Here is a 16,102-nt window from a genome sequence, read left to right as displayed (position 1 = left end):
TATACCTATTTTACTTGTTCCCTCTCTCATTGTGATGCTGTGTTGTTGATGTCTTAAAGGATAAGTATAATTACATGGCCCCTGGGTCATCTCACCCCAATGCTGTTTCCCAAAGACTTTTGATGTGACGTTTCACCCCAACCTCAGCCTGCTCATTGCTCCTTGATACCTGCACCTGTGTTCCGCTTTCCTCCTGGTGTTCACCCTTTGTGTCCAGAATCTGTTGCCGCTCTTTATATCACTTTCTATTTTCATGCCACGTGGTGTGACACCCAACCAGACTCCTTCTCTCTCTTCCATAGGCTGTCTACACAATGGGCTCCCTCTTCATTGAGTCAAGCCCTAGGGCTTGTCCCCCAATGTCCTACATAGCAATGTACTGTATACCATGTCTACACCATCATGACCAGAGAACCTTCATCCCAAGTAGCTATGACAAAATATATAAACAGATAAACAATGTCATGTACTTTAATAGTAAAAACAAATGTTGAGTGTGAATGGCGTTCATAAGTGACTCTCCCTTATGATAATATGGTAGCTTCTGCCGTTCGTCAGACCACCAACTCATCTGGGAAAACATGCTGAAGCCTCCTTCCTGTGAAAAGAAGCTAGGCTTAGCAGATGTTAACCTGGTGGCCGTGGTCCCTGTTGGCATCATGCACCATGCTGAAACAGTCGGCTCAAGCCTTCTCCTGGTCGCTTTTTGGTGGCCACTGCTCAGAGGTAGGAAGTGGAACTGTTTGCACAGGACCTGTAAATGCATATCTGTTGGATTTTGCTTTTGCTTTTCCTGGAAGGATTTGGAAGATGCTGCTGCTGCCACCCCCTGCTGTCCTCATCATATTGCAGAGTGGGCAGACTGTGGCCTTCATTGATACACCTATCCCTGGCTCCAAAGGCCATTACTGTAGACAGATCAGATGTCAGTCATTAACCATATTGCTGAGTATTTTAATGATCCTGAACCCTTGAATTTGTCCCCAAGGTGTCCCCTGGCCTCCATCAAGTAGTGTAGTCTAGGAACTTTCCTCCACTATGTTTCCCCACCTTCAGTATCTGATGCTAGGTCAGATCTTTCCTTCCCTTTCAGTGTCACAGTGAGGTCTCCACGCACGATCCATTGCGATGGATCCGTCGATGGTCATGGTTCAGACAGCCCTCGTTGCGGTGCACAATGAGCACAGGGAAGTAGAGAGCATCTTGGTAAGGTGGAGGCTCCTCCTCTACAGTGATGTGGCTGGAGAGGTGTGTCTGCTCGTTCGGACAGCTTTGCTCATTTAGGCTTTCGCTGCGGCTCTGCCACAAGCAGCTCCTCCGGGATCCGTAGAGCCGGCCTAAAGAGAAGCGGCTGCTGCTGAAGGGAATCCTGGGGCTGCCATTGCAGATACTCAGTGCGCTCCTGGAGAAGATGGACGAGCTGCTGATTGTTCCATGACATCGCTCACAGTTCTGTCTGTAACTTCCTGTGTATCTACAACTTGAGTAACTGGTACAGCCATTCGTCAGGCCCACCAAATCCATCAAGACAGCCTCGGAGTAGCTAGGGACCAGCTGTTGGTTGGAACGGATGTGCCACTCCAGTTCCGTGCTGTCCACTGTGTTGACTCGTGGCATCCTTCGACAGAAGGAGCGGTCTTCAGCCGGCGTGACGGGCATAAAGTCAAACCCAAAGAGCTTTTCAACATGGTAATGGGCGTAGGATGTGCGGTACTCATTCAAAACCCTCAGGGGCCAGGATAATGTCAAGATGGCTGCCGTCCAAAAGACAGAGTGTGAAACATACCACGGTAGATGGTCGGGGTCTGAGAAAGCCACCATGTATTCTTTAAAGTCCACATTCTTTAAATGCATCCCTTCCCTGGCTTCCATGTAATCATCCAACCCTTCATTCTCCGTGAAAAACCTGGCCCTCTGTGTCAAATAGGAGTTCTCTGACTCTACGTTGGCAAAGCTAAAACACTTGGTGAACCTCAGCCTTGTCGCTGGGTAACTGTCCAGGCCAATGAGATCCTTGGAGATGTCCTTCACGCCGCAGTTGGAGTAGTCAAACTCCGCTTCGGCCACATGGGTGTTCACCCTCTCATGGTACACCTGGGTGGTTGTATAGGCATCTCCGTTCCTGTAGCGGGTGACCTGTCTGGTTCTTCTCACGTAGTGGTAACTGATGGCTTTCCACCAGATGCACGGTGTAGCCTGCTGCATCTTCAGCACGTGCTCATGGACGCTGTCCAGGTCCACCTTGTACTGCAGCTCGTTGCGGGTATGGCAGTGCCAGCATTCCACTAAGTAGACCACGTAGAGCATCACCAGGAATGCCAGAGGGATGTAGACGTAGCCGTTGGAGCAGGGGCTATCATGGTACATCATGGACTTCCCCTTGTAGGCGCTGTCAAAGGTCAGCCTGGTGACTTTGGTCACATGGCACCAGGTCATGGCTCCCATGCAGCCATATATGAGGAGGGACAGCAGAAGGCATTTCCAATGGGACTCTCGGCACAGCGATTTGCTTAACGATTGTTTCACAGGTCGTTGCTGCTCGATGTCCGCCAAACGATTGAGATATATTATGCAAAAAAGGAGAAAAAGAGAAGATTAGAAAGAGTAAGACTGCAGGACATAATGAAATATGTACTGCAAGTGACTGCAAACTATAAAATAAAACAACACAAAGTAGAGAAGAGATTAATGAAGGAGGCATCATGGCGGGTAAAGAGGACCAATTAAATGGTGAGATAAATAAGGCTGAGAATGGGAGAAATAAATAAACAAAACAAGTGAGAAAGATGGTAAGAGTTAAAGAGAAGACAAAGGAGAAAGAGAGAAGAAAAAACATTAGAGTTACACATAAGCATTTAATTAAAATCAACCTATAATAATACTTTAACACTGGAAATAATGAACTCTGTCCCAGAGGCTGTGCCCACAGAAGTGTAAGGTTTACAGTTTCTGACTAGTCGGGTTCCAACATGAGGCCTTGGTGAGGGTAAGTTTCACTTTCGTGATGTATGAGCATGGGTGGGGCTGTCACTGCCCTGCTTCACCCCACAATCCTCGTTTCCCGCTACCGGAAGTCTCTGTCCCTTTCACTTCCTGTCCCAGATACCTCTGAAGAGCATACACACAAAAGAAAGTAAGGTAACTTCAAGTCGCAATTTTTGTCAAGTTGCAATTCATACAACAATGTATCGGGAGCACCTTCACTTTGTAAAAACTGCTCTCACCCACAACGTGTTGTGGCATGCTTCATCATAAGGCTGCTGCAAAACGCCTCAGCGCAGACCAACGCTAGAGACGGAGCAATAGGGTGGGGTAGACAATACAAACAAATAAAGAAGGAGAATTAAAGGATCCAAAAAAGGTGCAGACAGTGAATATTAAAACTAACTAAGGGATATCCTATTAAAACTTTTATTCCTCAGGATCCCTTCGTTTGATGGGGGTTTGAGGATGACTCACCTCTACCTCTACTATTTGGCCACACGACTCCTCTCCATACATGACTGGTTTAATGGGGGGTGGTCTGACCCGGCCTACAGGCTTGAGCTGAGGGAGCTGGGCCTCGACAGACTACATTCCTTTCTCTACGGGACCCCGATTCCATCCCGTCTTCCGGAGGTGACGCGTTCCATGCTATTGGCCTGGCGAGCCGCACTGCGGCACACCAGCTGGAAACACACACTGACCCGTTGTACGCCCCTGTGGCACGGGACCTAGCTCAGGGAGGTGTCCGGGCTTCGGGGCTTCGAGGCCTGGGACCGGATAGGCATTTCACAGCTCGGGGATGTTTGGGGGGGATCACATGCGCTCCTTTGATGATCTCCAAGCCAGGTACTCGCTGCATCCCTCGCAAATCTTTCGCTACCTCCAGTTGCAGCACGCCATCCACTCACACCTAGCGACAGGCACACGATTGCCTGATCACAGCCCACCGGAAGCACAGATTATGTTCGGGGACCTGGGGAAGGGTGGCATTTCCCTTATTTACCGCACACTGATTAATAACACCCCGACTTCCTTGGACAGACTGCGGACGCAATGGGAGGTCTGGGTGGGCCCCTTGGAGGAGGAGGACTGACGAGATGCCCTTATGGCCCCTAGTACGGTCACCGCCTCTGCTCGGCTGTGCTTAGTGCAACTCTACTATTTACACGCCAATATCTCACCCCTGTGCGTCTTCATCGCGCGGGGCTTACTCCCTCCTCAGCCTGTACCAGGTGTGGCCATGATCCCGCAGACTTCCTACACATGGTGTGGGCCTGTCCCCTCCTAGCGGGATTTTGGAAGGGCATCGAAGTTGAGCTCTCTGAGGTTCTGGGGTGGGGGGTTCCACATGACCCTAAGCACACGATCCTGGGCATCACGGATGGGTTGGATGGGTCACGAAATGAAAAACTGTTTTTTAATACGGCCATGGTGGTCGCTAAAAGAGACATTGCAGCCTTGTGGAAATGTCCTGATCCCCCCACCGTGGGACGTTGGCAGAGTGGGGTGGACTGGTGTGCCACACAGGAGAAAGTTATGTACGCAGCACGTGGCTGCCCCAAGAGATACCGTAGAATTTGGGGGAAGTGGTTGGTGGGGGTGGTCTAATCATGAGGGGCCTGATCGGTTCCATCGTTTCTTTGTCTCATTAATATCTGTATGCTGGGGGTGGGATTCTGTGGTTGTAATTCTCGATCATTGAAATATAGTGTGATATGGCTGGTGCATTCCCTTTGTAAAATGAATAAAAATTTGCTTATCAAAAAAAACTTTTATTTCTGGATTCAAAAAAGGGTAATGAGTACCCCCGGATGGTGGTGGAGTGAGTGTATTATGCACTCTCCACCCCTCTGTTCTGCATAGAGGTCAACATGTTTCTGCCAGATCCCATATCTCTACCGGCATTCATCAGGACAAAAGGATCCCTATGCTAACTTTCCTTTCTGTCAAATATACCCCTAATATCTCACTGTACTAAGTGTTACTCCACCTGTTAAATATGGTGCAGTCCAGTACACTTACTCCTATTAGAGATCTGTAAATGAAGAGAATAAAAAACAACAAGTGATAAAGGTCTGTGCATTAATAAACAGACAAACAACAATAGTGATTCAAGTGAAAAAGTTGTGCTAGCTCTGATACCTTGTATAATCAACCAAGTATGGTGCGACACGGGCGTTCTTTTAAAATAAATTATACGCCACCTTTCATGGGGGAACAATGGCCCTATTTCTCTATTATGAACACTAAGTGCAAGTGTCATTTATTCAAGCATTATGTGTCTATGTCCAAGTAGAAAATGAACATAACTGTTTAAAAATGGTTATGCTGGTAATCATGCCCCAACAGTACTCTTAACATAAGATCTATCCATTAATGTGCTTAGGATCACACATTACCCAACACTCAGCAAATCTTACCGAGTTTATTGAGTCGAGCGCTAGAAATGGCACAAGAGCAGAGGGCGACCCCCTGTAGCCACACCCTGTTAGGAGAAATTGCCGTCACGTAAGTATTGTAAAATACAGGTCTCACACTAGAGGTAAAGCTAACCGTGTCCAGAGTGCTCGCCTGTGGTAAAGCTGGTCCGGTATGGCAACAGTAAAACCTACTCAGCCCTTGCATAGACCATAGTTACCCTGGGCAACGTGTCAGCTCCCCCCAGACGTGGTCCTCACATTTAAAATGCTGAATACATGCTCATTCACCCCCTCTCCTTACTTCATCAAGGGCGGTGCGCCGCCGCCAAATTGGTCCCTCCTAGTGCCGTGTAAGTACACGGCCAAAAAGCTCGCCGGCCCCAATATGAGGAGCGGCTTCCTGTCACGTGTGCCGCCTCCCTAGGGGCGTAGGCAAGTGACGTGGCACATCAGATGCCTGGGAACTTCTCTGAAGGGAGCAGAAACTAGCGCGATAACTCCCGCTCTTGTTTGCGCGATGGGTATTTTCTCCTCAATCGTGAAGACCCACACTGTGCTAAAAGAAAACAGCTAATCAACCTGAAATCATTGCGCTTGATGGTAGATGTTAAAAATAGTCGTAAGCTCTGCATGAAGTGTTACTACAGAAACGTGGTACCCTATAAGTTTCAGAACATCTCGGGAACACAGCAGAAAGACTAAATGTAGCAGAATTGCTGGTTGATATTCAATAAAGCTTTATTGAACACACGAACAAAACTCTACTAAGGAGTACACCAAATACAATTAGTAGATATGTTATAACAGAGTCGATTGAATTACTCGTTGGAACTAACCTAACCACATTCCTTATCACGGGCTAAAGTAGTTGATTGATGTTCGCTTTTTCAGCAAGAGGCTCTAGGAGATTATATACTAGCCGGTAAGCAGCATCTCCAAAGGTAAAAATAGCACATAGGCAGCAGCTAGTATAGAAGAATCCATCCATCCGAGGCAACCAGACGTGTGGAAAGGGACAGTTAGACAGATTCTTGCTATATGTGGGAAAAAACTAAGCACTCATCCATATCCCTGGCTGAATAACCAAGGAATACCCTCCAAATGGGCCAAATACAGGCTGGCTACATATGTCTTATGACCTGCCCAGGCTAGTCACCAGGGATCCAACTTGTACTTTGTTCATACATGAACAGAAATGGGTCTACAGGATACGGAGTCATGAGATAGGCTTGAACGACGACATCCCATGGACTAGCCTGGGCAGGTCATAAGACATATGTAGCCAGCCTGTATTTGGCCCATTTGGAGGGTATTCCTTGGTTATTCAGCCAGGGATATGGATGAGTGCTTAGTTTTTTCCCACATATAGCAAGAATCTGTCTAACTGTCCCTTTCCACACGTCTGGTTGCCTCGGATGGATGGATTCTTCTATACTAGCTGCTGCCTATGTGCTATTTTTAGGTCTCGCCTGAGACAGCGCTTTAGCGCTGCTCTGGCGAGACTTATAGTAAGCGAGTTTTGGAAGTGCAAACGAGTGCTTTCAGGCCTCCAAATACAGTGCATGTGCCCCGGGCGCGCTCACCATTTGGCAGCCTGAAAGCACTCGTTTTCTTTCACTTTCGCGGCCCCTTTGATGTCCCGCACCACTGTGCCCGCCCCCACTCCCCCTCCCACTCCCTCCTCGTCAACTTCAGTGCGCACTTGTTGTTTGTTGTTCGCTGTGATTTATTGTGCGCATAAACATCGGCCGTTTCGCCCTGGACGTATCATGTTTTTAAACCGCACCTTGCTTCCATGCTACATTGAAGCCAGCATTGCAAGTTGCAGGCAGGCTAACTACAGTGTGCTGCGAGGTTGCGAAGTTGCCTTCTCTGTACGAAAAAGATGAGGGTGCTGTGTATTTCAAAGTTACTCTCCCATACAAAAAGATACATGCATGAAATAGTGGTGCTTTTGTATATTACACTCTTAACAATAACACGGTTTAGGAGCGGTCTTTATTGCAGGGAAGGGAAAAGCAAAGGTAAAACATAAATGTGGGTGTTAGGAATCTACTTAAAGCTCAGTTTTACACTGAACAAGAAATAAACTACATGCATTTACATAGATTTATGCATGTTTATACCAAACGCTTAGCCTACAGCTGTTTGACAAATAAATACATTAATAAAACATACATATGTACATATCCAGGCTAAGGCAATCCCTGCAGCTAAAATTTTTAGGCTTAAACCACTAAAATGGGACAGAATACTAAAAGCACTTCTGAAAACTTTAACTCATTTAATGCCTGGGTCCAATAAAAAAAGACGAGCTAAAATCCCTGAAAAACAACGTTATTTTACTTCCAAAAGTACCCGCTCATAACCAAGCTTCCAAATTGCTGATGACAATACAACCACAATTCTATTTGTATTTTTAGGCAAGCAAGAATACATTTGGCTATCTAGAAACGTTAGGTGCCCTTCGCCAGCTATTTACAAACTCCAGAATGGCAAAAACCATTTCCTTTTTTATGTCGCTCTACCCCCATGCAGAGGGAGAAAAAAAGGGAGTCGCAGTCCCTGCTGACTCGTCTGCATCTAATTTTTGTGTTAATAATTTTTTTAACGGGATCTAGAACCGACCCACCCTCCTCCCTGTAACCTCTCCCAACCACAATCACCCAGTGTTCAGGCCTTTAGAATCCCCAGCCTTTCCTAGTCCGGCATGCCTGGCCCAGTGGCTCCCCTCCCTGCCTCGCTCCCTCCCTCCCTCTCTCGCTCCCGTTAAACACACAACAGAGAACGAGGGGGAAAAAAGGAAGCAACGGCAGAAAACAGCACCCTCAAAAAATCCCAGAACGTAAAAACGAAATCAAAACAAAAAGCAGCACAGGTTGTCCTTGCAGTCTCCCCAAGTACATTGCTCCTCCTTGGGCTTTTTTTTCTCCTTTTTTGTGTAGTGCAGATTGGGAAGATAAAAAAAATCACAGGGCTTTTTTTTTTTGGTTTGCGGCTGTCTCTCGCTCTCTCTCAATCCCCTCCTCCTGGCAGCAGTTTCCCCTCCCCCTGGGTGAACACGACATCGAGAGGGACTGACCACGGCCTGGCATGAACACAAACCACACACTGCTAGAGGAGGAAGAGGAGGAAAAGAGGCGGACCCTGCCGTCTGTGTCAGCTAGAGCGGCATCCAGGGCTCTCTCGCCCCCTCCTCCTTCTTCCATCCCCTCCTCCTGCTTTTTTTCTCCCTTCCAATCTCTGTCCTCCTCCCTCCCCTTCATAAGAGGGGAAGGAAAGAGTTTTAATTGAAACAAGCATTTGCAATGCAATAGGTCTCGCATTTATACGAGTTTGAGCTATTGGCATTGTAAATGACAGTGCCTTTTATTTATGTTTAAAAAAAAAAAACTTAAATAAAAAGCATTGTCATTTACAATGCCAATAGCTCAAACTCGTATAAATGCGAGACCTATTGCATTGCAAATGCTTGTTACCTTTGGAGATGCTGCTTACTGGCTAGTATAGTCTCCTAGAGCCTCTTGCTGAAAAAGCGAACATCAATCAACTACTTTAGCCCGTGATAAGGAATGTGGTTAGGTTAGTTCCAACGAGTAATTCAATCGACTCTGTTATAACATATCTACTAATTGTATTTGGTGTACTCCTTAGTAGAGTTTTGTTCGTGTGTTCAATAAAGCTTTATTGAATATCAACCAGCAATTCTGCTACATTTAGTCTTTCTGCTGTGTTCCCGAGATGTTCTGAAACTTATAGGGTACCACGTTTCTGTAGTAACACTTCATGCAGAGCTTACGACTATTTTTAACATCTACCATCAAGCGCAATGATTTCAGGTTGATTAGCTGTTTTCTTTTAGCACAGTGTGGGTCTTCACGATTGAGGAGAAAATACCCATCGCGCAAACAAGAGCGGGAGTTATCGCGCTAGTTTCTGCTCCCTTCAGAGAAGTTCCCAGGCATCTGACGTGCCACGTCACTTGCCTACGCCCCTAGGGAGGCGGCACACGTGACAGGAAGCCGCTCCTCATATTGGGGCCGGCGAGCTTTTTGGCCGTGTACTTACACGGCACTAGGAGGGACCAATTTGGCGGCGGCGCACCGCCCTTGATGAAGTAAGGAGAGGGGGTGAATGAGCATGTATTCAGCATTTTAAATGTGAGGACCACGTCTGGGGGGAGCTGACACGTTGCCCAGGGTAACTATGGTCTATGCAAGGGCTGAGTAGGTTTTACTGTTGCCATACCGGACCAGCTTTACCACAGGCGAGCACTCTGGACACGGTTAGCTTTACCTCTAGTGTGAGCCCTGTATTTTACAATACTTACGTGACGGCAATTTCTCCTAACAGGGTGTGGCTACAGGGGGTCGCCCTCTGCTCTTGTGCCATTTCTAGCGCTCGACTCAATAAACTCGGTAAGATTTGCTGAGTGTTGGGTAATGTGTGATCCTAAGCACATTAATGGATAGATCTTATGTTAAGAGTACTGTTGGGGCATGATTACCAGCATAACCATTTTTAAACAGGTGTTTTCATTTTCTACTTGGACATAGACACATAATGCTTGATAAATGATACTTGCACTCAGTGTTCATAATAGAGATATAGGGCCATTGTTCCCCCATGAAAGGTGGCGTATAATTTAATTTAAAAGAACGCCCGTGTCGCACCATATTTGGTTGATTATACAAGGTATCAGAGATAGCACAACTTTTTCACTTGTATCACTATTTTTGTTTGTCTGTTTATTAATGCAGAGACCTTTTTCACTTGTTGTTTTTTATTCTCTTCATTTACAGATCTCTAATAAGAGTAAGTGTACTGGACTGCACCATATTTAACAGGTGGAGTAACACTTAGTATAGTGAGATATTAGGGGTATATTTGACAGAAAGGAAAGTTAATATAGGGATCCTTTTGTCCTGATGAATGCCGGGAGAGATATGGGATCCAGCAGAAACATGTTGACCTCTACGCAGAACGTAGGGGTGGAGAGTGCATAATACACTCACTTCACCACCATCCGGGGGGTACTCATTACCCTTTTTTAATCCTGACAAGGGAATCCAGGAATAAAAGTTTTAATAGGATATCCCTTAGTTAGTTTTAATATTCAGTCTGCACCTTTTTTGGATCCTTTAATTCTCCTTCTTTATTTGTTTGTATTGTCTACCCCACCCTATTGCTCCACCTCTAGCGTTGGTCTGTGCTGAGGGATTTGCAGCAGCCCTATGATGAAGCATGCCACAACACGTTGTGGGTGAGGGCAGTTTTTACAAAGTGAAGTTGCTCCTGATACATTGTTGTATGTATTGCAACTTGACAAAAATTGCAACTTGAAGTTACCTTACTTTCTTTTGTGTGTATGTATTGACTTTGAGGAGGGTAAAGTAAGGTGTATTCCTTCTCCCCCTTATCTTGTGTACAGTGCCTCTGAAGAGCACACAGAGGCCTAAGACTGGCTCAGTCAGACAAGAGCAAGCACCGTCTCCTTCGGTCCTTCCAAAGCATCATTAGACCTATAAGTCCACAACGGTGGTGTCACAATCTATGTGTATCTGAATGTGTGGTCTCCCAGGCACTCCTTCCTTAGCAATAACTTCAAAACCTCACCACCCCCACCCCGACTCTGCTAAATATGATAGTCCGAGATCCGAGAGCAGACTATATCCCAGACACACAGACTAGTAGATATCAGCCCTCGTCAGCAGAGATCTCTCTCCTGGAATACTCTAAATGTATTAATGTGTCAGTCTTCATGCTGCAAAGTGATCTTGTTGTTATATAGATCTCGCTGGTATGCACTGCCCACAGCATGTTGCGTATGCGCATCGGTGTCACTAGAGGCGTTTGTGGAACAAGCACTACCAAAGTCATAGGCCTTGGCTCTAAAAGCCCATGCTGGTAACTTCACTAGAGCTTTTTGACGTTCTCACTCATGCACACAGAAAGCTGGCAAACATGCCTTGGGTTTCATATTAAATAAAACCCATTCCAAGATGGCTGCCATGACGGGTGCATGCACATGCAATAAGACACACAACCATTTTTTATTTACTGGTCTAACAAGGTGGACAGCCATGTTAGAACAGTAAATTAAATGTAATTTTTTTTTTAAGTAGCACTTGCCGAATGCATGGATTGAGCAGCTAGGCAGCATTCTAACGCATCCGGGCCCTTGTAAAAAAAATAAGTAAATAAGTAAATCAATTGGAACATGACAAAGAGCAGGGAAGGGGAAAATTAAGGCAGTGTGTGGGGGACAAACTAAAAGATGGTAGAGTGGGAAATGAGATATATGCCTCCATGGAGTGCTGGAAATAAAATAAAAATAGAACCACCTCAAGAAAACAGTGGAAGGCAACAACTCTTCCAGTAAGAGCAATGTGAGACTAAAATGATCCTGGGCCTAAAAACACAAAAATAGGAAGGAAAGCCATCATATCAAGAGCAGACAACTGAGATGGACAGCAAAGCCATCCAATCATGAAGAAGAGGATGACCCAAAGGCCACCCTAAGTATGTGATATGTATTGCAAACAACAGTTCAGGCTTTGGACACCTTAGGCTGTCTGTACCTGAGACCGAAAAACGAAGCGGCAAATGCCCCCTTACTGAACAAATAACCCTCTCTGCATCTACTTCACACAGGCCCAGGAATCCATTCCAGACTTGTGAAGCCGCAAAAGCTGAGATGTTAAGAGTGCATTAGAGACAAGGATGGCTCATGATGGTACTTCTCAGCCTCTTTCTGTGGAAGCAGAACATTCTACTTACGCCTCGGTTTTACTCCTGGACAGCTATTACTCTGGAATGAAAATCACCTGCGATAGGTGGAAGGATACCCAACAACAGATAAAACAGCCCTGTGTCATCTCATATAAATATCAATTTCCTCCGGAATGGAACTCACATTTTTAGTTCGGATGAGAAGCATAAACTCAACAGGTTTGCATATTTACTATGAAGCAATGTAAACACTTTGCAGCTATTTATAAGTCTGCTCAGTGTGACTTGGTTGGAAGTACTTGAGATATTTTCCAAATTTCCCATTGACGTGCTGTGGCGTCGGATATCTCGGCCAGCTAAGTATCTCAGGGTGAGTAACATTTGTTCACATCTTAACCTGGGCCAATGATTATTCTGGGCCTGACCTCGTAGAGGCTATCCCTGTGGGATATTGCCTCACCAGACTGGACAGAGTAGGACGACGTGGGGGGGGTCTAGGAATTTTGTTCAGGGATACTTTTACCTGTCGCTCTGAACCACTCTCCTCTCCATCTGACAATTTCCAGTCACTATACTTCTCTATAAATATGACCCCCACAGAAAGTTTCTCCGGTGTCCTATGTTACACACAGCCGGGTTCTAGAGCACACTTTATGCAGGACTGGTGTAACCGGGTGGAGCCCTTTTTAGAAAGAGCAAATTTCACTCTTCTTGGGAACTTTAACTTTCATTTAGAGAACAATGCTAGCCTCGATACACAAACCCTTCTGGAAAGCATGAACGGCTGTGGCTTCTCACAGCTTGTTAATTCTCCTTCTCACGTAACGGGCCATACCCTAGATGGAATCTTTTCCAATGACCATCGGATTTGGGTGGGAGAGCCCCTCCTGCTAGCCTGGTCAGACCACTTTGCAATTCCCTTTAATTTAAGGGTAGTAGCAGCTGGGAACTTCCATCCTGAAAAGGTTAGAGCGGCGGATAAACTAAATTTTAACTGGATCAGCAATGAGGACGTTGCTAACCTTTTTATAGATTTTCAGTTTCCGTAATACCTAAGTGCTAATTTAGCCGCAGACAAGCTTTCACAAAAGCTTTTAGCAGTCATGAACACTCTTGCTCCTAGAAAATGTCACTATTCAGCTAGAAAAAGGCCTTCCGCACCCTGGTTCTCGGATAGACTGCGGAAGATGAGACAGGAGTGCAGAAGAAAGGAGAGATTCTGGCGTAGAGATCTTGCACCATCCGGTAGAGAAGTGCATAAACAATGTTTGAAACCATATAAAATAGCCATTATGGAGGAAAAGGAAAGGTACTATTTAAAAATTGTAGAGTCGCTCAAATAATCTAAGGAGCTTTGTAACATCGTGAATTCTCTTGTCTCGCCCACGGTAAATGATTTAGTGGTGCAGTCACAGGTGCTCTGTGATAAACTCTCTACCTTCTTTTGCTCTAAGATATCCCACATATATGTTCAGTTGTATACTTTAAAACTGAATAAGACTTTGGGCACCCTACCTGAAATCCATTCTATGGATAGCCTTAATAAGGTGGGGTCTCCTAGCTTACTTGCCTTCCCTAAGCTATCTCCTGAAACCGTAGAGCACCTTTTAGAAGGAGTTAAGTCAGGTTCACCCATGGAGCCCTGTCCTTTGAAGGTTCTTAAAATTGCTAAATCTGCGATTATTCCACACCTTACCACGGTCCTCAATTCAGCGATCTCAGAGGGACAATATCCCCTGGCATGGAAGGCGGCAGTGGTCAGACCACTGTTAAAAAAACCCTCATTGGATCCGACGGAACTTAAAAACGTTTGTCCCATTTCTCTCCTGCCGGTTCCAGCAAAGATTTTGGAATCCCGCCTGAACGTCCATCTAAGTGCATATTTGAGGGACCACCAAATTTTGGATGGCTCTCAACATGGGTTTAGAAGCTGCCACAGCATGTAAACTGCCCTCACTGCGGTATTTGATAACATCAGGTCACAGGTGGATGCAGGGCACACCACCTTACTAGTTTTACTTGATCTTACCGCAGCGTTCGATACTCTGTCCCCCTTGAGACTTGTAGAACGTCTCAGGGAGATAGGTATAGGGGGCTCGGCCTTGGATCTTCTTGCCTCCTTTCTTAGGGACCGTTCCCAAACGATAAAACTGGGAAGCTTCTACTCGGCTTCTGCCTCCCTTGCTTGCGGAGTGCCTCAGGGCTCTTCCTTGAGCCCTACGTTATTTAACATCTATGTGGCCCCGCTGGCAAGGGTGGTGAAATCGTTTGGGCTGGAGGTGTTGTCCTATGCGGACGACACTCAAATTATAGTGTCCATCACTCACAATGTCAGTGACTCTGCTCGAAATTTAAGAAACTGCATGCAAGCAGTCTCGTCATGGATGGTACAAAACTATCTAAAATTGAACGGCGAGAAGACAGAGGTTCTGATCTTTGGTGATAAGACTGACACCTGGTCAGGGGAGTGGTGACCCGACTCCCTGGGTACTTGTCCTACTCCCGTCTCTCATGGCAAAAACCTGGGAGTGGTGGTCGATAACTCCCTTTCCTTGAACCTGCAGGTCTCCAGGACAGTGGCTACCTGTTTTGGGCTAATCAGGATTATTAGGAAAATCTCACAATTCCTCTCTGTTGCAGCTCGTAAACATGTTGTAGTTGCATTAATACTGTCCAGATTGGATTATTGCTACGCCCTGTATCTGGGCATTAACAAAGGACAGCTGCAGCGCCTACAGATGGTGCAAAACGCCGCTGCAATGCTGGTGATGGACCTGCCTAAACACCACACTGTCTCAGCTCCCCTTCTTTCGCTACATTGGCTCCCTATGGAGCGCAGAATCATGTTTAAAGCTCTTTGCCTCACTCGTAATGCCTATTATGGCATTGGCCCAATGGGTATTAAGACCTTATTCCAACATTATGTCCCCTTGAGGAATCTCAGGTCTGCAAGTAGGAATCTCCTCATTGTCCCGAGGTTTAAAAGGTTGAGATGGGGTGGGAGAGCTTTTTCAACTGCCGCAGCCAGCTTATGGAACTCTCTTCCTGATGAACTCTCGGGCCAAAGATCACATGCTCTTTTCTGAAAGTCTTTAAAGACCTGGTTGTTTCCTCGTCTATCTGCATATTGTTTCTGTATCTGGCGCCTTGATGCCCTTGGGCTTAGTTAGCACTCTATAAGTTGTATTTCATTCATTCATTCATTCTCCAGACGTGTCTATGAAGTTATCAAAATCATCCAACCACTGAGCCCATTTGGGGCACATGTAGTTGCATGGAATTAAAACAAACTGATCTTGTGGTCTGAGGAATGGTGAGGAGTCTTTCGTCAGTCTTCGTTTGGGGGACTTTGTTGAATTGTTCCTTCAGTGGGCTAATTTGCTGGACCTTCGTGCGCTCTTGGTTCTCCCCTTGTTGTATTAGACTTTGAATTACTGAAACCTGAAGATATTATTAAAAACACAAGGACTGGAAAAAAGGCCAAAGAATGAAAAGAAAAAAGCATTGTGAAGTATTGCCTCATCAGCCTGGTCAAATAAGTACACTTCTTTTTAGGCGTTTGTGCACCTGCGAAAAGGCAAATTCTGTCACTCGCAGTGCAAGAGAATTAATGGTTGTAGTGGGCTAACCCAAAGACTATCCATGAAAATATGTGTATGTATTTTTATTTTAGAATTTTGTGACTAATTCATTGCTAAACTTGTGAAATCTGCCCAACAAACCATTCTCATTTTGTGATTTGAATGTGATAAGAAAGACTGATCACCTCAGGTAAATCTATCTCAACTAACAAAAGGAGCAACAAACATCCCTGCGCTATATAAATGAAAGAATATAAGCGGTACACCTCCATAAGAAGAGCAGTCACAAGACAGTAATGGAGTGACAGTTGAGCACAAAATCACAGATCATACAAGACACTGGTCTGCAAGACTATAACAACACCAGTAGGAAAAAAACACAGG

The 16,102-nt window shown here is 45.7% G+C and overlaps 1 protein-coding gene across 1 annotated transcript in view; it reads right to left on the bottom strand.

Annotated features, from left to right (window-relative positions):
* Nucleotides 1-455: 455 nt before the first annotated feature.
* Nucleotides 456-16,102, bottom strand: part of LOC146813673 (transmembrane protein 151B-like) — a 93,037-nt gene continuing 77,390 nt past the window's right edge. Inside the window, exon 2 of the mRNA XM_085610170.1 lies at nt 456-2,535. Coding sequence (XP_085466296.1) covers nt 1,096-2,535 — 1,440 coding nt within the window. The 3' untranslated portion in view covers nt 456-1,095. The remainder of the gene's footprint in view (nt 2,536-16,102) is intronic.

Source organism: Triturus cristatus, chromosome 6 (assembly GCF_964204655.1).
Source record: "Triturus cristatus chromosome 6, aTriCri1.1, whole genome shotgun sequence".
NCBI lineage: Eukaryota > Metazoa > Chordata > Amphibia > Caudata > Salamandridae > Triturus > Triturus cristatus.
This window is presented reverse-complemented; position numbering and strand designations above follow the sequence as displayed.